Source organism: Cornus florida, unplaced genomic scaffold (genome assembly GCF_030987335.1).
Source record: "Cornus florida cultivar Cherokee Brave unplaced genomic scaffold, ASM3098733v1 CherokeeBrave_3.0.0_Hap2_Chr04, whole genome shotgun sequence".
Lineage (NCBI taxonomy): Eukaryota > Viridiplantae > Streptophyta > Magnoliopsida > Cornales > Cornaceae > Cornus > Cornus florida.
The window spans coordinates 67346015-67370429 of NW_026775574.1; the positions used below are offsets into that span (position 1 = coordinate 67346015).

Sequence of the window (24415 nt, forward strand, 5' to 3'; positions counted from 1 at the left end):
AACTCAAAATGAACCGAAGAACCGAAACTTAGAAAAATAAGGCTTCAGTACACCTTTATGCCAACCATTATAGCTCAAATGCACGTAAAAATACCCACTAAAACAAATTACGTTCCAGAAGTACAAAATCCTATCTCAAAATAACCAGAACTAACCTTAATTCTTGCCAAACAAAGCTGGCAGACACGCGATGCATCTGAATAGAGAATCCATAAAGACCACATACCATCACAGTTAATACAACAACTTGACACGGAATATGAGAAGACAGAGTAACTTGACAATTGCTGCAACACGAAGACATGACTGACTTTCAGACACCCATACTGAGCAATGCTGGACGACAACTCTGGACCTTCTCAACCCTCAAACATGTTCTAGTACTCACTGGAACAGTAGACAATTGCGAATTAATATTTGCAAAGGTAGAAATAACATAAATAGAAAATGTAAAGTTAACCACTGCAAGATGTAGTAAAGGGAAAAAGCGTAAGAAAAGTAGTTTCCACAAAAGATTACTTAATTGAGATACATTATGAACTTGGATGCTTTTTAGATTTGGAACATGTACATAGCTCGTTGGCAGACATAATGACAATTTCAGGAAACAAACGGGCATACAAAGTAGACAAGATATACAGACATAACAGACCTGATCACTTTCTTCTGCTTGTTCTGGAGAGGACTTCTGCGAATCAGATGGTTTATCAGCCCCGCAATTCTGTCTGTTACACTTGGTCCTGAAAGGATAGTTTATGTTGTTGCATTTTTCACACTTCCAGCTTCCCTCTGGCATCTTTTGTTCTGAAAGACGAGAGGTATGTAAGTATCCCACAAAAAATACGAGCAATAACATTTGCAGGTTATAAAGGACTTACTCGAACTTTTCTCAGCTTTTGCAGCCTGCAATTTCAAGAGAATAGATTAAAAAGACAATTCAACTTTATAACACATGTTAAAGAAAGATCACATTTCAAAACTAATAGGTTGATCAATCAATGTATAGAATTCTTGCTTTGTTTGGAACCAAATACTTCTGGGATTTGAAATTAAAATTGGAAGAGGAACTGGATTGTAAATAATATGGAATTCTATTTTTCGCTTGGAATTTAATGGGATTTGTAAAAAGGTATTCGAAAAGAAGTAAATTTTGTACACTTTTAGGATGAGATGTGAGAGTAGTTAGTTATCATCCTGTCAATTTACTTCAAAGTTCATATTTCCACGGATTTGTTTACGTTATTATATTTCCATGAAATCCCGTCAAATCCCAATTCTTTTAAAACCCCACACATTCCAAACAGCTGAAATCCTATTTCAAATCCAATTCCGGTGAAATCCTCCCATTCTAAACACAGCGTAAATTCACCATCCGCAAACTAAAAATACTAATTAGTCAATTTGAAGAACAAAATTATAGCATGATGATACTATGAATATAAATTAATGTGGAATATCATAGAAGAAAGAAAGAGTGTCAAAATCAACGTATTTAAGAACACATCCAACACACTGAATATAAACTTAAGTACAATAAGAGAATGCCTCAAACCTGAGACCCAGGCTTTGGTGTGTTGCACTTCCTCATGTTACAAACTGTTCTAAATGAAAAGTTGACATTTCCACATTTAGGACATGTCCAGTCGTCTAGCCGTGTATCAGAAGATAACAGAATAAGTTAGTACACAAACAAGTTCTTGTAATGCCCAATAATGAAATCAAAATTAAAAGAAGCCCAAGTGTCACAAACCTGCGCCTTTCTTTTGAGACTTATCTTCCGGGAAAAAACCCGGTCTTGGGCCCTGCACAAAAATTTTAATCATGAATTCTACCTCATATCTAAGACAAGGAAATAATACATCAAGGTAAGAGCTTTCAGCGCTTCATTTAGAAAATAAAGGAGAAGGCTTTTGATTGGGGGAGGAATGATGTACCACATTTTGCAGTAACAAGATAGAAGAATGTAAGATTACAAGGCTACATGTTAACAACCTTTTAACACACTTTTTTTTTGATAAGTTAACAACCTTTTAACACACTTAGATTTGTTATATGATTAAAAAAAATATAATGTAGCGAGTTCGCCCTAACCTTTTCATTGATTTTAACACACTTTTTTTTTGATAAGTTAACAACCTTTTAACACACTTAGATTTGTTATATGATTAAAAAAAATATAATGTAGCGAGTTCGCCCTAACCTTTTCATTGATTATCATATAATATCAGTACTTATCTGCATTTGTATAATATTGCTTTTATTTTTATTCTGCATTCTTAGTTTGTTAATTTCTTAGCTTTTTCAATGGAAAGTTTAACACATGGTTACAAATAGTTGCTTATATAACACATAAATCTTGAAAAGTTAAATGGTAGCTAACTAGCTCATTTAAAAGACACATCACTTCAGGAGGCAATTAAGTACTACAAAGACCATGGTAATATGAAGCATTGATAATATAATTCTGAAAAAACAAAGCTTAAATATAAAGGGTAAAGATTAGTACATACCATGTTGGCATGAGTCATGGGCAAGCTCAAGCCATAGCGGTCCATCAAGGGAGGCATACCATACATCCCACCTGGAAAAAGGGGGGAAAATAAATCTTCATAATTGCAATACAAAAGAGTGCAGGTGCTCCACATGTGAAATCAAGTAAATGGTATGGCTATTAAATAAGATCCAATCTAAAGGAGGATTATGGGTATTTGGTCAGTCGATGGGAACCGACTGATATTGTGGAAAAGTTCATCATATATTTTCTTAAAATCTGATCTCTTTTCATCTATCTTTTTCTACTGGGTTTTCTTACAATAAATACCAAGTAAAATTAAAAAACAAATATAAAAAACAACCAAAAAGGGCATCAGTATAGGATAATAGAACGGAGATAACAAGCAAGGAGGCACAAACACTTCTATCAGAAAAACAAATAGTAACACAAGGCACTGAAATCATTAACATCAAAATAATAATAATATAATAAATATAATAAGAGATAGGGCAGAAGAATACAGAAAAGAGTAAATACCATTTCCCATCATAGATCCACTCGAATAAGGTGGTGGGCCAGATAAATGCAGGGATCGGTATGGGCTGCCTCCAGAGAGGCGACTGCCATAATTATAATGATATGCAGAACCCCCAGAAAATGGAACATCATAAGGAGGCATCGCTGATCCATTGAAAAGAGAAGAACCATAAGGCGGAACACCCATGTACATTGAAGAGGGTGGTCCACCGGAGCCTACATAGGGCACCGAGGATGAGTAGCCCTGTGGAGCTTGCACAGGTTTGGCAGCAGATTTCTGAAAAGAAGGGAAATTTTTTATTGGAATATTTCAGTAAGTTCAAGAACTACTTTAAATAGTATAAGAAAAAAATAAAAGTGAAATTAGACATTACAATCAGAAATTTACATCAGTAATCCATATGTTTAACACTCAGAGTCAGGGCTAAATTATTGGGAAACAAATAAGATTCGTGACTATTATATTTTAACCAGCATACAAAAAAGTGGAGATGAGATGAAGATTATTATACGAACATGATAAAAACGTCACTGGGGTGCTTGATGGAACCAAGCTTTAAAGATAATGAAAATAATTTATGAAAAAAAAAGAAAGAATAATGAATATAACAAAATGATAGGTTGAAGTGATAATGACATAATTCACAGCAATGTTGATACAGGCAATTCATATATGACAGTTGCATTGAAGGTATAAAAAAAGAGAACTGCAAAATCCTATAAAAATACTGAAACAGAACATTGACACGCTAGTAAAGAACAGTTCTTGATAAATATGTGCATTAGAAAATGAATCTAATCAGGAATAAATCATACAAAATTAGTTACTGGTCGCAAATTGAGTCCTAAATGTAAATTTTGCCAACAAACTTTGACATCCTATTCATTTCCCAAGGGTTAGGGAGGGGAAGAAAAAAAAACTATTAAGTGTTCATGTCTTACTAAGTTATGATCAGCAGGCCTAGGCTGAGTACAGTTGCGCATATTGCAAGTTGTTCTAAATGAAAAATTGACATTGCCGCAGCTTGGACAAGTCCAGTCATCTTCCCTACGCCCCCCTACAAAAACAAAAAGAGATTAATGAAATAAATGAATTAAAGAAAAAGAGACACAGAACCCATAACAAGCATGATTACAAAAGAAAAATGAGGAAGAAATACACAGGTTCCTGAAGCCAATTTCAAAACACCACCAAATGACAAAAACAAAACAAATAGACATGGAATTATGAAAATATTGTCACATGCGTGCAATGAATATGAATATGGGTCCACTCTTTAAGTTGACGTCAAAGAGAACATCCAATTAATCCACTTCCATGAGAACATTCTCGAATCCAATGAAAACCATGAATTAACAAAACAAACCAAGACGAAAATAATGTTCTAATTATTTACACATTCACAGAGATGTAACTTCCGGTGAAGATGAAGACATGGCAATTGGGTCACATAGACTGATGAAAAAGTCAGCACATTTATGGTGGAGAAGTAAAATCAACCTAAAGGATTAAAAAAACATATGGCACATGAATAGATGAAGCAAAAAACAGTTACAGGCATTTCACCAATATAAACCACAACCCACATCAAGAGAAGAGTGGATAAGATTTCACAGTTTTTAACTTTAAATTTGATTCAACCAACACCCTCATCCATAACGTGGCTATAGCTTAAAATTTATTAAGAGAGATATAGATATATATATACCTACATAGGTAGGTACAAATTCATTCATATATATATATATATATAGACATAAACAATTGATGAATCGGTGAGTAAACGGAAAAAGAAAGGAATACCATCAGTCCTTGCACGCTTGGATGCCGAAGAATTCCTGTTGTCCACCTGAACACCAATAAATCAGCGAATCAAATCACGTAAATCAAAAAATACAAAACCCTAAAACTGTCGCATCGATCGCAATCAGAACATCGGCGATAAAATCAAACCAAACTAAAAAATATACCTAATAAAACCCTAAGTCGATTTAATACAGAAAACACCAGAGATCGAAATCACAATAAATTGAGAAGCAAAACCCGAACTGTAAACAAACATATTCAAAAACACAATAACAAATTAACGAACAACCGATTATGAATATGATTTACCTGAGACATAGCTAAGCTAGAGAGAGAAAGAGAGGAGCTATAGAGAGAGAGAGATTTGCTTCGATGTGGAGGAGAGATTTTTCGCCGAGTGTGGTCAATAGGGCTAGAAAGGAGGGTTCGCTGGATACAATCTATTTTTATACACACATATTAACGTCCGAGTTCGTAGACTACCCTAAGCATTTGGTGTTGGGTTCGGATTCGCTCAATCCGTTGGCCCAAACCAGCCCAAATTTTTTTGGTGTGTATATTATATACTATATATATATATATTTAAAATTTGGCGTGTGTACAAATATGATATAATATATAAATTTAAAAACAAAGGAAAATATTTTTAAAAGCTCAGAAAACATGAAATTATTTTTATAGACTTATAAAAATTAAATTTCTAAAAATTAATTTTTTAACTGAATTTCCTGAAGAAAAAAAAATTCTTAAAAATTGTCAATCTAGCAGATTTTTGTATAATTTTTTATTTTTTATTTGTCAGAAAATAAAAAATCGTTCTAAAAAAAAAAAATTAAAACAAGGGGTGGTTCAAAATTTTTATTTTTATTTTTTCAAGATTCCTTCTTCGCTACAAATTTGTTGGTTATATCTTATCTTGCTAGCCTAATTATGGTTTGAGAGGTTTGATTAGTAGCATTTCATAAACTTTTATAATTAGTGATTTTAAAATTTTTTTTTTTATTATATTGATAATATTCAATTTTTATATTTGTCCTTGTTAAGGAATGGGACATGTATTTTAGAATATCCCAAAATAGAAAAATGTACAAAAATTTTAGAAATGAGGGGAGTATTTATTTTAGAAAACCATGTTTGGTTAAACAAATAAATGTGTTGGTGTGACTACATAAATGATTGTTCCTCCCCTCAAAATTATTGTATTTCTTCATTTAATCGAATTCATCAAAAGTACATATTTTCAAATTTACCCGTACCAAAAATAAAACTTGAGAGGTTATAAGCTCCAATTTTTATGATCTTTCAAAACCTAAAAATATTGATAAACAAGCATGAAATTATTTAACCCTTGATTGACTCGGTAGACATAAAAAAAGGGCCCAGAGTCCGTTAAATTGTTTTTAAGACCCAAAGCAATAAATTCGAAAAAACAAAAAAAAAAAAAACCAAAGCCACTTTTGGGAAACTTTATTGAATTCACAAAAATATTATTTTATTGGGTTAAATGCTTTGACACTCCCTTCGAGTTTGCCTTTATTGCTCACAGATTAAATTAGTGAAAAAAAAAAAAAAAAAATTTTAAACCTCCCCTCAGTTTTGGTTAACTTCGTCCTAGCACCCTTTTTGTTAATTAATCATTAAAAAGTCAAAAGTAAACTAATTAAAAAAATATAATGCCAAAACAATCCTTGACTAGTGAAGATAAGATGCATAGACCTATCAATGGATCGGATTTTGATCCGATTATCCAGGTATGGATTGAGCAAAAAATTCAATAACCCATTTATGATCCAAATCCGATTATCCGTTAGCTTAACAAATCAGATATGAATTTTACTAATCCAATCCGATAATAATCTGATCCGAATTAAATTTATATATATAATAACAATATATTTATATTAACATTATATTTATATGTGTATTAATTATATACCATTGGATTTTCCGTTAGATCAATAGATACACAATCATATAATGTATTAGGCAACATATTAGCATCTCTCAAATAATATCTCATACCCATTACTCCATTAGTACATTACGCACCGATTATACTGTCAATAGATCTGGAGACTTATTTCAAGAATCAAGAGTGAAGCAAAAGGAGAAAGAGATCTAGTGAAGCGACGATAAAGGAAGATCGAGCAACCAAGTGACTGAGTGAATAGAAAGAGATGCTCGATCTTTGTATTTTCTTTTTCTCTATCGAACCCTTGGTATCATATTTCTCTTGGTATTTCTTTTTCTCTTTTTTCTTTTTCTCGATCGAACCCTCTGGTATCATATTTCTCTTGCATTTTTTTTTTTTTTTTTCCCGATCGAACCCTCCTATATCATATTTCTCTTGTATTTTTTATTTTTCTCTTTTTTTCTTGTATTTTCTTTTTCTCGTTTAACCCTCTGGTATCATATTTCTCTTGTATTTTTGTATCATATTTCTCTTGTATTTTTGTATCATATTTCATAGTGTTGAGTCTTCAAAGCTGTGAATGGGTGTAGATAGGGATGGCAATGGGGCAGTTTGAGGCGGGTTTTCCATTCCCCATCCCCATCCCCGCCCCCGTTTAATTTTGGTACCCCCAAAACCACCTCATAATCGTTTAAATTTTTGTTTCTAATCCCCATAACCGCCCCCGCCCCCGCCCCATAACCGGTTAAATTTAAAATTTTCAAATTTTTTGATTTTTTGATTCTACACAAGTTCTGTAGAACCACATAAATATGAGAAAGAAAATGAAAATAGATTCAAATCATCGTCGTATCAATCTGCAGCACCACATAAATCTGCAGAACCACATCATTGTCGTATCAATCCCACAATAAAATCAGCCATAAAATAAATAAATAAAAGAAACCCCTAAGTTGTCATAGATTGAGAAAGAAAATAGAAATAGATTCATAAAACGGAAACAATATTTAAAAACCCCAACTTATCAGGAAAAAAATGAATGTTCTGTATTTTAGATAGAGATATCAAGAAGAAGAAGCAAACATATTAAAAAAAAAAAAAAACCAAAACAAAAAATATAGAATTATTGCCTATTGGATCTCTGTGTATAGAGAGAGAACGGTATACAGCTAGATGAAGACAATATCTAACCCTAACCCAAGTATCTCTTTAAATCCTCCAGACAAAGGTGGAAAACACTGAATCAAACCCATCAAATCCATGTAGGTGAGTTCAATCTTTATTACAGAAACAGACCAAAAAAGGAGAGAGACAGAAAATGTATGTATAAAAATTACCAATCTATGAAGCCAAGACCTAAAAAGAGTAGCAAATCTGAGGGGATTTTAGAGGAATACCCTTTGGGATAACCTTCGACCACTAAAGAAATCACAGATACTGGGATTTTGTAAAAAATCGATGCTCAGATCTATCAGTGCCGGCAGCCACTATCAGAATATAGCGTTTGAAAGTGAAGGCTAAAACTGAAAGTGAAATCTAGGGTTTCAATATATATATATAGTGAAGGTTAATTTTGTAAATATATTAACATGGAAGGGTATACCAGTAATTTAATATATTAATCGGGCCCGGTTTCGAGGTAGATGCGGGGCAGGGATCTGAGTCCCCGCAACCGCCCCAAAATCGCCCCTCCTTTTTTTTTTTAACCCCCATCTCCACCCCATTTAAATAAACGGTTTTCCAAACCCGCTTTAAATGAGGCGGGGGCGGGGCAGTTCCCCACCAGGATGGGGATTTTTGCCACCCCTAGGTGTAGAATTCGGCAAAGTTTTAATCTTCTCCTGACCTCCTTTTCCTTTTCCACTTTACTTCTATTTATAGACATCATGAAGGGACAAGATAGCAATTTTGAGTCACTTTGTATAATTATCACAATTATAATTTGGATAACTCAAATATATATATATATATATATATTAAGAATAATTATTATTCCGTATTTTATTTTACTAACCTAATTTATAAGTGGGCCTGGTTAGTTAGTAATTTAAAATTAGCCCATTAAAGTGGATTGGGTCAATTGAGTAATTTAGGTTGATCCATGACCCATGTTTTGTAGTGGGCTTAGATTGCTTGGGTAACCGGTCCGTGTTTCAATAGTGTGTATGGCAACAATAATTTGTTTCTATCCTCTCCTTTCAAAAGAAAAAAATAAAAAGAGAATTTTTTATACTTAAATTTTGACGTTTATTTTATTATCATATTATTTTTGAACTCATGTGCATGTATGACAGTATCTGTTAAGCTCAGTCCAAATAACTAAAATTTTAACTCATGAGTACAATCAATTGTCACATTTTTCAAAATAACCTTGTAAGATCTCCTAAAATATGACACGATTTCTAATATTGATGGGACAAAATTATTTTCAAAATTACAAATCTTAAGAGAAACTATACCAAGACGAACAAAAAAGACAATTGAAGTATTTAATTTTATAAAAAATGTTAAAGTTGCTATTTTCCAAATGATTGGATTGCATATAGAGTATTATTGACTATCTTAATTATAAGAGAGAAAATTTTCAAAGTTGAAGTTGGTCAAATCTTACCTACAGTGACGATGTCATAAGAGATTGAATAGATTGACTATAATATCTATTGAAAAAGATATATTAGAGGGTTTTGTTTTGTGTGTGTTCAAGATTAATATATTTTGTGTTTATTGTCTCATTTTAATAAAAATTTAGAACTCTGATAATTTTTTTGTGCGAACCTTATAAGGGGCCCTGCTCGGACGCCTTCTGAGCCGGGCGCTTGGCTTGTCTTGGCACCAAATCGAGAATTAAGTCTGATTTGATATTAACTGCAAGGGGTGAGTGATTCACGATCCGATTCAAAAGCCTAAGTTATTAGGTAGAGCTAACACTCTGCCCATATATACCTAATTATTTTTCCATTTAGATCCGATGTAGGATAAGTCTTCCCTTGTAACATTAAGACAGCTTCCAAGGATATTCATGAAATGAGTGAGAGTTTTTGCTTTGATAGCAGGGATAGATTCAGTAGAATCCCCGTTAAGCAAAGTAAGATAGGAGATCTTCTTCCTATTACATTTGCTGTTGGAACTCCTCATTAAGAACTGAGTGTTTTGGTCACCCTTTTGGAGCCAATTAAGTCTAGCTTTCTGCTTATAAAACTGCTCCTCAACACTGGGCATGTTGGAGGTAGTTTTGAAGGTGGACTTTTTAATAAGGACAATATTTAGGTCATCATTAGTGAAAATCTACAATATACTTTACATTGAAGTGGACTAATAATAAATGAATACATCTTATTTTAATTACCAAATAATAGATGATAATTAAATCACTATTTCTAATTTGGTAAGTGAATATCTACCTATTATCTTTGATTTGATAATTAAATATGACATGTTCATTTATTATTGATCCACATCAATGGTCAGAATGTTATACATCCTCACTAGTGAGGACCTAAATATTTTCCTTTTTAATAATAGACGACTTTATGATGTAAGATTCCTAACCCTACCCAATTGTAATTTTTCCAATTATAAATTAAGCATCTAATTTATTATAATTATTTTTTCACTTTTCTATTGTTTATTTCTAATACTTATGGTTTCCTTTATATTTTGTTACCTTCTGTATGCATGAACAAAAATTAGTCACTAAAAATAGTAGCTCACCACCATCATTAATTAAAATGAATATAAAATCATTTAAATTAAACAAAAATCTACCAATCATCATGTGTTCATGAGAGAGGCCAAGAGATGAGACCATCATCATTAAAAATTGTCTCATTTAGAAAATGGACTCATAGTTTTAAGACTCAAACTCCGTTGAGCAAGAAGTTAAAGATCGTATGTTCCTTTTTGGCCGGAACAAAAAGTGAACAATAAAATAAGTGGTGAAAACTTGAGCGTCTAGTTACCGAAAACACACACAAAAAAAGAAAAAAAACAGAAAAGAAACTAGGAGTACTTAGAGAGTTAAATTCCTCCACATAACAAGGTAAAATAGGGAAATCAAGAAGTACCACAGGCTTTACAGTGCCTGCATGCTCATTGAATCCTCACCCGCGTGCGTGCGTTGAAGACGCAACACCAGCTGGGAATACACAGAGGAAGACGATGACAGTAGCTATGGCGGCTAATACTCCTGCATTGTTCAGTACTCCATGCTTGGATCCACTCGAGTCATCTGCTGTCACCGGTGTAGTCGTTGGCGTTATTGATGATGAAAAGTTCGTGAAAATGGCATAATCCGGAGAGGTTACCGGAATGTTTAGAAGCTCTGCCCAATTCAAAGGAAAAGGCAAATTATATATGCACCAAACTGTTAGCAGTAAGAATATATAGCTAGCTTGAACAATGCATCAAAACAAAATGGTACTGTGATCATGATTCTAACTTTCTAGTTTTTGCTCATCTCCTAATTTCTTGGCATTCAATGTCACAAGGCTTTCCTTGCATATTTCAATTCCTATTTCTCCACGAGTTCTAATAAGAAAAACGATAAGAGACAAAATGAAGAGTCTAAATACACAATCTGACCACCGCACCACTCAATAAATTCATATACGTCTCTTTAACTACTACTTCAGACTCGTTAATCGGAGTATATAAAACACAACTCTTCTGATAAAAGATTTTTGTTACGATAAGTGTTTTTATAAGGTTATCACATTTACTTTTTGTATCAAATGTTTAGTACTACTGTTCAATTGTTCTGTTGTTTCATAAAGGAGCAATGCCATGTGTGTGTGTTTTATCAAATGTCTGAGGTGCATTATTACGACATTACTCGTCAGAAATGCGCAACTGTCCAAAAAGCTGGTGACCGTGGGGTCAACTATTTTAAATTACGGCTAGTGCCCTTTATACATGTATTCATCTATAATCACAAACCCTAGAGAGAGAAGCCCTATGTCACGCTCCGCCTATGGAGGTTGTGCCACGCAGGCGACACGCGGACGCTGAGGAGGACGCTGCATGGCAACTGCATGGCAACTGGAGTTTCTAGAGTCTTCCGGAATAGTCTAGAGTTATGTGGAAGATTCTAGATATGTGTAGAAATGTGTAGAAGTGTGTGGAAGGTTCTAGAGTTCTCTAGAGTTGTGTGGAGTAGTATGAAGAATTCTAGAATGTTGTAGATACTAGTAGATAAGTATGGAAGTGTGAAGAAGGTGGGAGAAGATTCTAGATAATCAATCTCCACCGTTGGTTAGAATGCATCCTAGCCGTCCATTAGGGATGGGGATGCCTATAAATAGAGGTAGGACTTCATTTTGTAGGGAACAAGTCCTAGAGTGAGTTTTGAGAGCCTTGTAGAGAGCTTGAGTGCTAGCCTTGTACAAAGCATTCTTTGAAGTAATAGAAGTGTTCTTTCCTTGCCAACTTAAGTGTCTTAGTGTGTGTGAGTGTGCAAGCCAAGTGAGGAGAGGGCGAGTGCAACTACAACACTAGTAAGCGCACGAGGGGAGTGTGTTGGCTAAGATGTGCACGGGAATTAGGCTGACCAAGTACTTGCGAGAGTGGAAGCAACATCTTGGTGCCGCATGGGAGCAGCTAGAGTGGTGCTGAAACTCTAAGCCCGTGACAGTTGGTATCAGAGCCAGGTTCGTCAAGGGAGCTTTGTTGGAGTAGACATGGCTAGCGGAGGAGACCACCAAGTCCACGTCTTGGAGCAGAGCTTGGAAGAGAAGCTTGCCACGCACTTGGTCTACACGGAGACCAAGTTTAACAGGCTCGAGAGAAAGATGGCAGAACTCTACGAGCTGATTGACGGCATTGCCAACAAGGCGCGAGAGAAGGAAAGGGACTTGTATGATCAGGTAGACGACTTGCGCGTGGAGATTGCCGAGTGCAAGAAGGAGTTCTCCTAGGCGCGCGAGGTCGTGGTGAAGCCAAGGAAGAAGAAGGCGCCGGAGCCCAAGGAGTACGATGGGGCAAGGAATGCGCGCCAGATTGACAACTTCTTCTGGCACATGGAGCGGTACTTCGAGTGCATGGAGATCGAGGATGATGAGGAGAAGGTGCAGACAGGCACTATGTACCTCACGGACACTGCCGCTCTATGGTGGAGACAGCGCTTCACCGGTAGGGGCGCAAGAGCAGTTGATACATGGGAGGAGTTCAAGAGGCAGCTCAAGAGGCAGTTCTACCCTGAGTGCGTTGAGGACCTCGCCATGATCAACCTAAGGCGCCTGAAGCAGAAGGGCAGCATAAGGGAGTATGTGAAGGAGTACTCCAACTTGATGCTGGAGATCCCAGAGATGCCGGAGCGGCAACGTGTGTGCTTGTTCATTGATAGGCTGCAGTCTTGGGTGGCCACGGAGCTAAGGAGGAGGGAGCCTAGAGACTTGGCATCCGCAATGGCTATAGCGGAGCGCCTCGAAGACTTTAGGCGCGATGACAAGAGGGCCACGTCTCCCAGGAGGGACCACGGCAAAGGTGGGGGAGACCGGCGCTTCAAGAAACGGGGCTCGCCCAAGTCTAGTGATGATGAGCACAGCGATGAGGAGAGACGCCCACGCCATGATAATGGCAAGGACCATGGAGAGAGGTCTAAGGCAAGTGGCAAAGGGGAGCGCCGCGATAAGGGCAAGTGGGAGCCGAAGTGCTACTTGTGCGAAGGGCCGCACATATTGCGACACTGCCCCAACAAGAAGACCATGAGCGCCCTTGTGAAGGATAAGGGCAAGGGAAGGGTGGACGATGCGGGCAGCGATGAAGATAGGTGCATGGGGGCTATGCAGATGCTGAGTAGCATGGCGCATGACACCAAGAAGAAGGGCAAGGCAAAGAAGGTAGCTGGGGTGCGCTATGTGGATGCGCAGGTTGGTGGCAAAGCCGTGCAAGCGTTGGTAGACACGGGTGCTACACACAACTTCATTACCCCGGAGGAGGCGCAACGACTTGGCTTGGAGATGCGCAAGACGGAGGGCTGGATCAAGGCCGTCAACTCCGAGGAGGCACGCGTGAGTAGAGTGTGCAAGGAGGTGGAGCTATGCATGCAAGGATGGAAGGGCAAGGCTGACTTCCAAGTTGCGGAGATGGACGACCACGACATGGTGCTGGGGCTGGAGTTCATGGACAGGAACAACGCCGCGCCACTACCATGCCTTGGTGCGTTGATGATACTTGGAGGCGAGGAAGGCAAGGCCGCATGCATGGTGCCGCTCGTGGGCAGGAAGGAGAGTCCGGAGGTGGCAGTCAACACGATAGAGCTCGTGAGGACTTCACATCTCCCGAAGGGCGCTCGTACGTTTGGGCCAAGGACATATGCGCAAGTGCTGATGACCTGCGAGAGGCTGGGTCAGCTGAAGAAACCGTGACGAGGGCGTCACGGAAATGGGTGGGGGAGAATGTCACGCCCCGCCTATGGAGGTTGTGCCACGCAGGCGACACGCAGACGCTGAGGAGGACGCTGCATGGCAACTGCATGGCAAGTGGAGTTTCTAGAGTCTTCCGGAATAGTCTAGAGTTATGTGGAAGATTCTAGATATGTGTAGAAATGTGTAGAAGTGTGTGGAAGGTTCTAGAGTTCTCTAGAGTTGTGTGGAGTAGTATGGAGAATTCTAGAATGTTGTAGATACTAGTAGATAAGTATGGAAGTGTGAAGAAGGTGGGAGAAGATTCTAGATAATCAATCTCCACCGTTGGTTAGAATGCATCCTAGCCGTCCATTAGGGATGGGGATGCCTATAAATAGAGGTAGGACTTCATTTTGTAGGGAACAAGTCCTAGAGTGAGTCTTGAGAGCCTTGTAGAGAGCTTGAGTGCTAGCCTTGTACAAAGCATTCTTTGAAGTAATAGAAGTGTTCTTTCCTTGCCAACTTAAGTGTCTTAGTGTGTGTGAGTGTGCAAGCCAAGTGAGGAGAGGGCGAGTGCAACTACAACACTAGTAAGCGCACGAGGGGAGTGTGTTGGCTAAGGTGTGCACGGGAATTAGGCTGACCAAGTACTTGCGAGAGTGGAAGCAACATCTTGGTGCCGCACGGGAGCAGCTAGAGTGGTGCTGAAACTCTAAGCCCGTGACACCTAGCTGCAGTCATTTCCTCATCTATCAAAATTCTTAAATGACGCTTTTGCCCTTCATTTAAAGTACACCTCAACCCCCCTCCCTCCCTAACCTCACCTTCTGTAACAGAAAACCCTACTCTCTCTCTCTCTCCACGTCCGAGCCTTCACACACTCAAGTATGTAAAACTCATATAAATCTTGTGAAATTGCGTCTTGGAGTATTGGAGGATACTAATTAAAACATCTACTGACCAGAGGACCATGCCACACCCACAAGTACACCAATATATATACATTATGTGTGTGTATATATATAGATGAACTCTTATGATATTAAAAGAAACAAATTAATATGATGCATGTTGGCCGACGCTTGTTAATCTTATGCTTCTATTCTTATCATCTATCCTTTAATTGTAGTAGTCTTCACTCTCGGTGATTCTGTTCTCAATTGATGTCACTGTTTTTCGGTACTTCTGTCTTAGTTTCTCCATTAGAATTGGAGCATGGAGCATGTTTGTACATTTTCCCTAAGAATAAAATATTCAAAAAAACAAAGGAAGGTTGTTGGGGGGGGGGGGGGGGGGGGGTTATTTATTTGATTAAATTGAGTAGAAATTATTATATTTTTAATTTTATTTATTTGATTAAATTGAGTAGAACTTATGGAAGTAGATATTGGGATGAGGTTCGTGGGATTTAAGCTTTAGAAATGATTTTTTCGATTTGGAGGCATGGATTAATATCATAAATAACAAGGATATACCACACACACACACATATATATATATGCTTTATATATAGAGGATAAATACTCCCAATATATAAGAGGTCATCATTTAATATTGAAGCAATTGGTTCAAACGATATTGGGAGAGAAGCAAAGAAACGGGTTTGATGTTTGATTTTTTATTTTATAAATATTATACAAGGTTAGAAAGGTAATTTCATTATTTGAATTAGTTAATTCATAAGTCAAAAGGCAACAATGTAAATTCATTACATGTCAAATGTGGTGGGTCGCCAATGGGGGTGTCTTTATTAACTTATCAAACTTGACGGGGTGTCATTCATAAAAAATGATCTAACTTGTATATAGCTATTAATGTGGCAAACCTCAACAGGTGTTAGTAATTTACCCTATATATATATATATATATATATATATATTTTAGCTCTTAATGGTCATAAGGATAGTTTCACTAAAGTAGAATCATTTTCTTTTCACTTTTATATTACCCAAACTAACTAAATAATATTTTCTCACAACTTTCCTACCAATCAAATGCATATTGAAAACTTGAATTTTCTTTCTTTCACTTCCACTTTTCATCATAATTTCCATCTATATTCTACCCTTCACACCCTTTCTATCAATAGCTGGTTCCTTTCCCCTCTCACACACATTTGTGATTTCTTCACCCTCTCTATATGTCCGGGTGATTCTTTTTCATTTTTTTTAGTATTCGAAACCCAACTTATGTGTACATTTTTTAAATATTTTCAGTAGGGTAGAATTTTTTCTTCTTGTTTTTTTTATTTTTTATTTTTTATTTAGTTTCTCTTGAAAGATATCCACAAACAGGGAATTGATTTTTTGTGTTTTAAACCAAAAAAAAAGTAAAATCGGGTAAACCCGGTTAACTCGGCAACCTGATCATAGTTGGGTTTTGGCCAGGTGGGTGAAACCTGAAATTGGTTCGGCTTCGGGCTAGCCCAAACTGACCCAAATTCGAGCAAAGAGAGGAGAGAGAGCGATGAAGGGGTGGCTCTTTTGTGTATTTTGATTTAACCTTTCAAACAGAGTTGGGGGCGTAATAGTCAACACCTTTCCATAGTCGTGAGAAGGGTGGTGTCGGCGAAGAGGTGACAGTCGCCGGAAAAGAGGTGAAGAAGGCGGAGTCAACAGAAAAGAGGTGAAAACGATGACAGCCATGGAGAGATGAAGAAATGATTGCGGCTAGGCTAGGGCTTCTTTCTCTAGGAGCGGTAGTGTAGTGAACTAGGGTTTGTTATTCTAGATAAGTATATGTAATGGGGTGATACTGGCTGTGGGATTAAAATAGATGGCCAAGATTTAGTTTTGATATAATAAATGTAATAATTATGATTGGATTCAGGTTGGAAAGATTTTTGCCCGAGTTCAACTCATAATGGGCTCGTATTTATTAAAACCCGTTCGAGTTCAACCCAAAATTGTTAAGCGTCCAACCCAGGCCTGAAAATTTCGGGATGGGTTCGGGTTGGGCTGGGTTGAAACTGCCCAACTTGCACTCCTATTTTCTCTTTTCTCTTTTACATCTCTAGTTGTCTCTGTGTATGTTCGACCCTTTGCACCCTTTCTATCAACAGCCAGGTTCCGGTTAACTCGACGACCCGATCATAGTTGAGTTTTGGCTTGGTGGGGGAAGCCGAAATTGGCTCGGCTTCGAGCTAGCCCAAATCTACCTGCTCAGGTTGAGTTCAAGCTGGGGTCGGCCTCGGGTTGGGCCTGCCCAACTTGCAGCCCCAATTACCACCCAACCCACTCTTCTTATTTATGATGGTTGATTGGTCTCACATGAAACTATTCTATATTTTGATCTAACAAGCATTGTCTGTGCTATACAAACCTAAAGACTGGTCAAAGATATTAGTTAGAGGTCTTGATAGCTAATGGATATATTGTAGTGGGATTCAGGGGCTTACCAAAGCTCGGCTGGCATCTTCAGCCAGTCTTTTAGGATTTAAAATCATTTTCCCAAATATAAAAGCATCAATGTTCCATCACTACCATTTGATAGATAAGACCTTTTCCAATATAGAGGAGAAGGTTAGGGTGTGGAAGTATAAGTTTGAAGTTGATCCCTGCCGGGGATTTGGCAGTTGCTAATACCCCGACGGTGACTACGATAAACTGATAAGACTTTTTACTCAAAAAAATAAAAACTCTGCTACCATGTTAGAAGTAGAGGGAGAATAAATATAGAATTGTATTGTTGTATGTAATCAACACAATAGGGTCCTATATACAGGAGAAGGTTGTGAGTAGGTGGGTGGTGAACAAGTAAACCTATAAATGGTAATATGATATATATGGTAATGTGTAGTGTGCAAGAAACTTAGATGGTAGGTAAAAGGTTAAATTTATAATCTAACATAATTAAAATTTAACAATTATTAAATATCCATTGGATGAACATTTAATTATGCCAAGACTGGAACACCTAAAAAGAAACACTCAGCTCCTCCTCTGGAAGAAGGTAGAAAATAATAGCGACCATAGTCAAAACAAAAGAAATTAGCCCCACAATGGGCAGTTGGTAGCTGGTATCATAAACCACCACCATCATATGCCCTTCTCATTTATGGTGATTGATGTCCAAACCCAACACGATATGGACGGTGCTGCGGTGCACCTAAAATGGCTGGCGAATGTATTGAAGTGGGACCCATGTAATCTAAATACCATTTATATATATATATATAAGTCGTACAAGTCATGGACGAGGAATTCAAGTGGGATCCCATGTAATCCAAATAGCATTACTATTCTACAGTGTAAGTCAGTAAGTCATCTGTGTCGACTGACTAGTCTCATCATGCTATGCCAAAGTACATTTTAATAAATGTTCTCGATAAAATATTACATACTCCGTAAGTATAATTTTAATATAGTACGGAGTAGTATATAATTTCCTCCAATGTTTTTTTTTTTTTTTTAACCCTATAGTTTTACATATAGAAAACTTGGAGGAGATCCTGATCAATAGCTTGGAGGAGCCAAAGGGTAATTTCTTACCTTTTTATTTATTATTTTTGATTAACTTGGAATGTTTGAGACGACACGAATCCTTAAAACACTCAACAACCACAAATACAACCGGAGATATACAGTATGTAACAATCTTTAAATCCAATAATGCATACAACTTTTTATGATACTCCATAACTAACCAAAAACTGTAGCATATATGTGTGTTTGTGTGTGAACCAAAAATTAACTGATTAAATGAGTCATGACAGATATCTTAGAGAGAGAAAGAGATGAGAGATATAGAGAGAGAAGGTAGTAAAATCTTACTTGGGCAGTCACTGACAGAGGCATTAGCGAGCTTGCAAGCAGAAGGCAGCTGAAGCAACCTAGCCTCTTGTATCCCCAAGCTCTTGATCTCCTGACTGCCGTTGTGAGTCTGCTGTATGAAGTAACACAGGCACACTGGCTTACTTGTCTTCAACTCCGTCACCCCATCGCAGCAGTCCTTGGTCGGCGTCGCCGCCTTGGCCGTCGCGTAATTCAGGCACGCCGTCACCTTGTCGAATTCCTTGGTACACTGATCTGTGTTCGTCGACGCCTCACCCACCGAACCGCACACAAACAGCACTGTAGAGATGATAATCAAGAAACCCATTTTCTTCATCGTCATCGTGATCAACAATTTGGGTTTTGTTTTGTTTGAATCAAACTGTGAATTGATGAGAGAGGCTGAGTGTGTATATAGAACAAGTTGGTTGTTGAGGCTTTAATTGTTGCACATGAGAGGTGGTTGTTGGCTTAAGTAGTTGCTGGTCGCAGCTGACGTTGCATTAAATGAGGTTGAGCACGTGGCAGATCAATCGTCCACGTGGCATGCTTCTAATGCTTTACGATCTTGCCCAAGCTATGATTTCATAATTTAAAATTATATGTCAAAGGTTCGAATATTGTGTCTTTGTACATAACACAGACACACACACACACATATATATTTATCCATTAACATTTGGAATAAAATTACATATCTCAGAGCATATACTGAAATTTGGAGAATTTTAAAGAAATTATGAGGCATTCCATTATATATAATTCTTGTAGAGAGAGAGATTTGATTTTATTCGTGAATTTATGGTCTAAAAAATTCAACATTTCATTTGTTGGTCTCGAATATTATTAGTGAATTTATGGTGTAAAAAACTCAACATTTCATTTGTTGGTCTCGTATTTTGAAAATATTATTAGTGAATTTATGGTATCAATTTGTACAACACAATTAAACTTGTTTCCAATAACTTGTTTAAAATCCATTTTAAAGTCACCAATTGTGTTACGATTTGTAGTATTTGTTTCAATAGAACTTTTATGAAATTGGGTAATATGAAAATTGGCTAGTATTTTTAAGCCATCCATTGTGCAGTAATCTGAAAATGACATTACATTGTGCACAAATCAGGAAATTACATTGGTTACCAAGTGCACAAATCTGGAAATTACATTGTCAACCAAGTGCACTAATCTCAAAATTACATTGGCTACATTGTGCACTAGTCCGAAATTTACATTAGCAACCAAGTGCACTAATAAAAAAATTACATTTGCTACATTGTTCAAAAATCTGAAAATTACATTGGCGTACAAAATTGGAGAGTAGCATTCCAGCAATACAAAATTGTGCAGTAATCTGTGAGTATAGCACTCAGCAACATTGGAGAGTAGAGTTGCAAAACCTCAACAGAAATAGATATATCAACTTAGCAGCACACACCATCCAAAAAAGTAAAATTGAACTCAGCACCAACACAGCAAACGAAGATGGTCAGAAGTAAGACAATAATGTATTTGTACCCAAAAAAAAATAATTAGACCAAGTTAGAATATGCTTGATATGCTTTTTTTTTTTAAACCTTTTTTCAGACTCAGTGTCTACACTTTAGCCGCTCCAGAGACCAACCAAGTAGTACCACCATAATTGAACTCAACAACAACACATCAAAGTGACACCACAATTAGAAGACAATAGTATGAAATATTACTAAAAGAGACATAGTCTAGGCATGTTTTTTTTTTTTTTTTGACCTGTTTTCAGACTCAGTGGCTACACATTAGCTACTCCAGAAACCAACCAAATAGTACCACAATTGAACTCAGCAACAACACATCGAAGTGACACTACATTTCGAACACCCTCAATAGCCAATATTACTGATTTTTTTTAATAAAAAAACAAAATTTTACTGCCAGCACAGTAGCAAGCAAGCAACTGCCAATTGCATTGCAAAATTTCAGAGAATGATCCATTGTAGTACACTCCAAATATTTGATCAAGTAGACAGCAAATATCCATCATAAGCAACTGCCAGTTGGATTGCATAAATTAGAATACTGAATTGACAAAAGCAACACATGAATTAAAACCATTAACCAACCAAGTAGCATATGGTAGCTCATTCTCAGGTTTAATCATGCTCAGTCCACGTCCATAGTTTGTGTACACAGCAACATCCAAACCACATGCACATATAGTATAATGAAGAAGATTACAGAAATGTCCATAATCACACATGGACAGTAGGGATCAATGCACAAGTGTATTGCAGAATCAAAATACCAAAACAGTTGCATTTTATACCTCATGCTTAGTTTTGAAAATTCCATGAAATGAACTCAAGTTCAATCCTAAGATCACAGTTGAAGTACCAACAACAAGCAAGTGATTGAAGTAATTACATGCAGGGAACTAAAATCACAAGGATTACACAGATGTCCACAATAGATACTAGGAAGCAAGCACAAACTATATTAAATGAATTATAACTAACATTTTTTTAAGGCTTAGTTACAAATTTCAGAAAATGACCCCAAGCTCAATCCCAAGATCGCAGTTGAAGTACCAACAACAAGCAAGTGACAGAAGTAATCACATGCAGGGAATCAAAATCACAAGGATTACACAAATGTCCACGTACAATAGATACTAGGAAGCAAGCACAAACTATATTAAATGAAATATAGCTAACCTTTTCTCAAGTCAAGTTGCAAATTTGAGAGAATGACCCCAAACTCAATCCCAAGATCACAGTTGAAGTACCAACAAGAAGCAAGTGATAGAAGTAATTACATGCAGGGAATTAAAATCACAAGGATTACACAGATGTCCACAATAGATACTAGGAAGCAAGCACAAACTATATTAAATGATATATAACTAACCTTTTTTTAAGGCTTAGTTACAAATTTCAGAAAATGACCCCAAGCTCAATCCCAAGATCACGGTTGAAGTACCAACAACAAGCAATGCAGAAGTAATCGCATGCAGGGAATCAAAATCACAAGGATTGCACAAATGTGCACAATAGATACTAGGAACCAAGCACAAACTATATTAAATGAAGAGAGGTTAGAACTGACAACAACACATGCAACAAATAAAGATAATTACAAAATTCTTATACACTAAAAAAGAAGTAGAATATCTAAGTTACCTTTTTTCAAACTTGGTTGAAAATTTCTGAATATGAAGTCAATTTCAATCCCAATATTGGCTCAGTTGTAGAGCACAGTAGCAATCCCATGCAAATAGAAGCACAATATATAGAAAATGATACTCATTGTTCAATATAGAATAGAAAGAACAAAATTTAAAATGAAATTGAATAGAAACAAAAATGTTAAGAAGACAAATAAGTCACCTTTTTTCAAATTCAGTTGCAAACCACATTTTAAAAAGTCACTCAAACATAATTTGAATCCCAATATTGGCTTAATTGTAGTGCACAGCAGCAAACATCCGCACCATTAATATCAATTTCAATCCCAATATTGGCTCTGTTATAATACAATAACATAGAATATAGAAGATCTAAGTTTATACATCATCTAAGTATATATTACATACCAAAGTAAAGATAAGATCTAAGTTTAGACATCTTCTAAGTATATATTACATACCAAAGTAAAGACAAGATCTAAGTTTAGACATCTTCTAAGTATCTATTACATGCCATGTATTACACAATATCCAAATGTATGTAACTTCATTTCTCAACAACAACGATAATGAGCAAAAAAAAGACAATCACAATACACATGGTTGCAATAGTAACACATCCACAACCTAGGAAGATCATGTAATTCTGTCTACATTGTTCATTTTGAATCATTGCAATGACTGTTCAAGTCATCATGAACACGTTCTTCAACTAATGCATGCAACTTGGTGCAACTCATCCACCCATATAAATGCATGGATATGTGACTACAACAAATATAAATTATATAATTAGTAAACACTAAGAGAAATAACACCTAAAAGATTAAAGTCTTTCACCCAGCCATAGCCAAGTTGGACACCTATAGCATTGTCGTCTAAATTTTTTTGGAGTTCCAGCCCTATTGAGATTCATGGGACCTCTACCACATGCACATTGTGGTCTCTCACCTTTAAGCCTATACATAATTGCGCTTACAAGTACTAAAACATTTAATATTTTGTATCCTAATATAACATAAATTATTACATTATCTATATTGTATGCATGTTAGTAAAATTACGTACTATAATTAGTTATTATAAATCTCCCAAATTAGGTTAGCAATATGATCACGATAAATATCCATCTGTCACAACTGTGATCTAGTAGCAATGACCTCAACAATGTCATCCGCATCAAGCAATGTTTGTCATAATACTCATATAAAAACTTGTAACATGGAATCCCTACAATGTCGCTTATTGAAATGTTTGTCATAATACTCATATATGGCTGCGATCAATAAAATAATTTCCTTCTCCTCATCATCATACAATATTGCGAACTAATATACTTGTTATGGCCGCTACAGTAAGTGATATAATTTTTGTCCTTATATCCATATCTACTATCCTATTTAAGAATAAATACACTAAACAGATAATAAAGAGAGGATCAATATAAAAACCAAATACGTGAGGAAAATGGTAGGGTTCCTAAAAGATCTATAGAGAAAAATGATCGATCTGTGGTCTAGCAACCATAGTCTAAGGTAAATGAAGAATCACCATGAAATCGCCTCCAACGAGCTGCATGAAAAGAGAGAAACAAAAGGCACAAATGAGTAGTACAACACATGCCAAACGGGCCCTTAAGTTTTTATCTAAATAGATTTGAACTGTGTGTAATTTGTTAGAAAAAAGGAAGTTGAGATTCAGAAATATTGTATTTATTTATTTATTGAAAGTTAAAGTAAACACACTCTAATTATCTATCATTGTAGGCGTAATTTAGACTGGTCAACCTAAATTGAACTCGATTTTTTACGAATTTGGGGCTCAGTTGAAATATTTTATCCTGGATTTATTTAGAGTTATGCTTAAGTTTAGTGTTACTTGCTAGCAACTCAAGCCCAACCTAAACTTGTATTTTAATTTTATATTTTATATATTTTAATTTTAAATATATTATATATATACCTTCAATTATTTCAATTGTTAAAAAGCTAAAGGTTATTCATCTTTTAATTTTTACATTAAGTATGCCTAGTTTACAAACACATATAAGAATAAGAAGGTAGTCTACAAATTTTATAAAGATAATGTGGTAATTAAAGATGTTTATAGGATAAAGTTAGTGTGGTAATTGGAATTCTGAAACTGAAATTTCAACCTGAATTCAATAAAAACTAAAAAATTTAAGAATAAGATGGGCTCAGGTTTGAAGGTTAGGTTAGGATTGGGTTAGAGTTGAGCGTTTCATATATTGGGTTAGGCGCATGTTGTATAGGGACTATTTTTCATTCTCAATTATCTGTTTTTGATGTTTATCTTGTTCCAAACCTCTCTCATGGTCTATTCAGTAGGAAAGAAAAAAATTGGATAAAAGGGAAAGAAGAAAGGATGGA

At 36.2% G+C, this 24415-nt stretch overlaps 2 protein-coding genes across 2 annotated transcripts; both read right to left on the reverse strand.

Moving 5' to 3' along the window:
- Positions 1 to 9: 9 nt before the first annotated feature.
- On the reverse strand, positions 10 to 5297 carry LOC132303426 (ranBP2-type zinc finger protein At1g67325). Its single transcript, XM_059800676.1, has 10 exons — positions 5148 to 5297; positions 4836 to 4881; positions 3974 to 4089; positions 3032 to 3308; positions 2511 to 2581; positions 1751 to 1802; positions 1553 to 1647; positions 879 to 903; positions 653 to 804; positions 10 to 387 (listed from the first exon to the last, which is right to left on the reverse strand). Exons 1-10 carry the CDS (start codon positions 5154 to 5156, stop codon positions 385 to 387), a joined length of 846 nt encoding a protein of 281 aa, XP_059656659.1. The 5' UTR covers positions 5157 to 5297; the 3' UTR covers positions 10 to 384.
- Positions 5298 to 10560: 5263 nt separating this feature from the next.
- On the reverse strand, positions 10561 to 19293 carry LOC132303427 (non-specific lipid transfer protein GPI-anchored 1-like). Its single transcript, XM_059800678.1, has 2 exons — positions 18866 to 19293; positions 10561 to 11071 (listed from the first exon to the last, which is right to left on the reverse strand). Exons 1-2 carry the CDS (start codon positions 19206 to 19208, stop codon positions 10851 to 10853), a joined length of 564 nt encoding a protein of 187 aa, XP_059656661.1. The 5' UTR covers positions 19209 to 19293; the 3' UTR covers positions 10561 to 10850.
- Positions 19294 to 24415: the final 5122 nt, after the last annotated feature.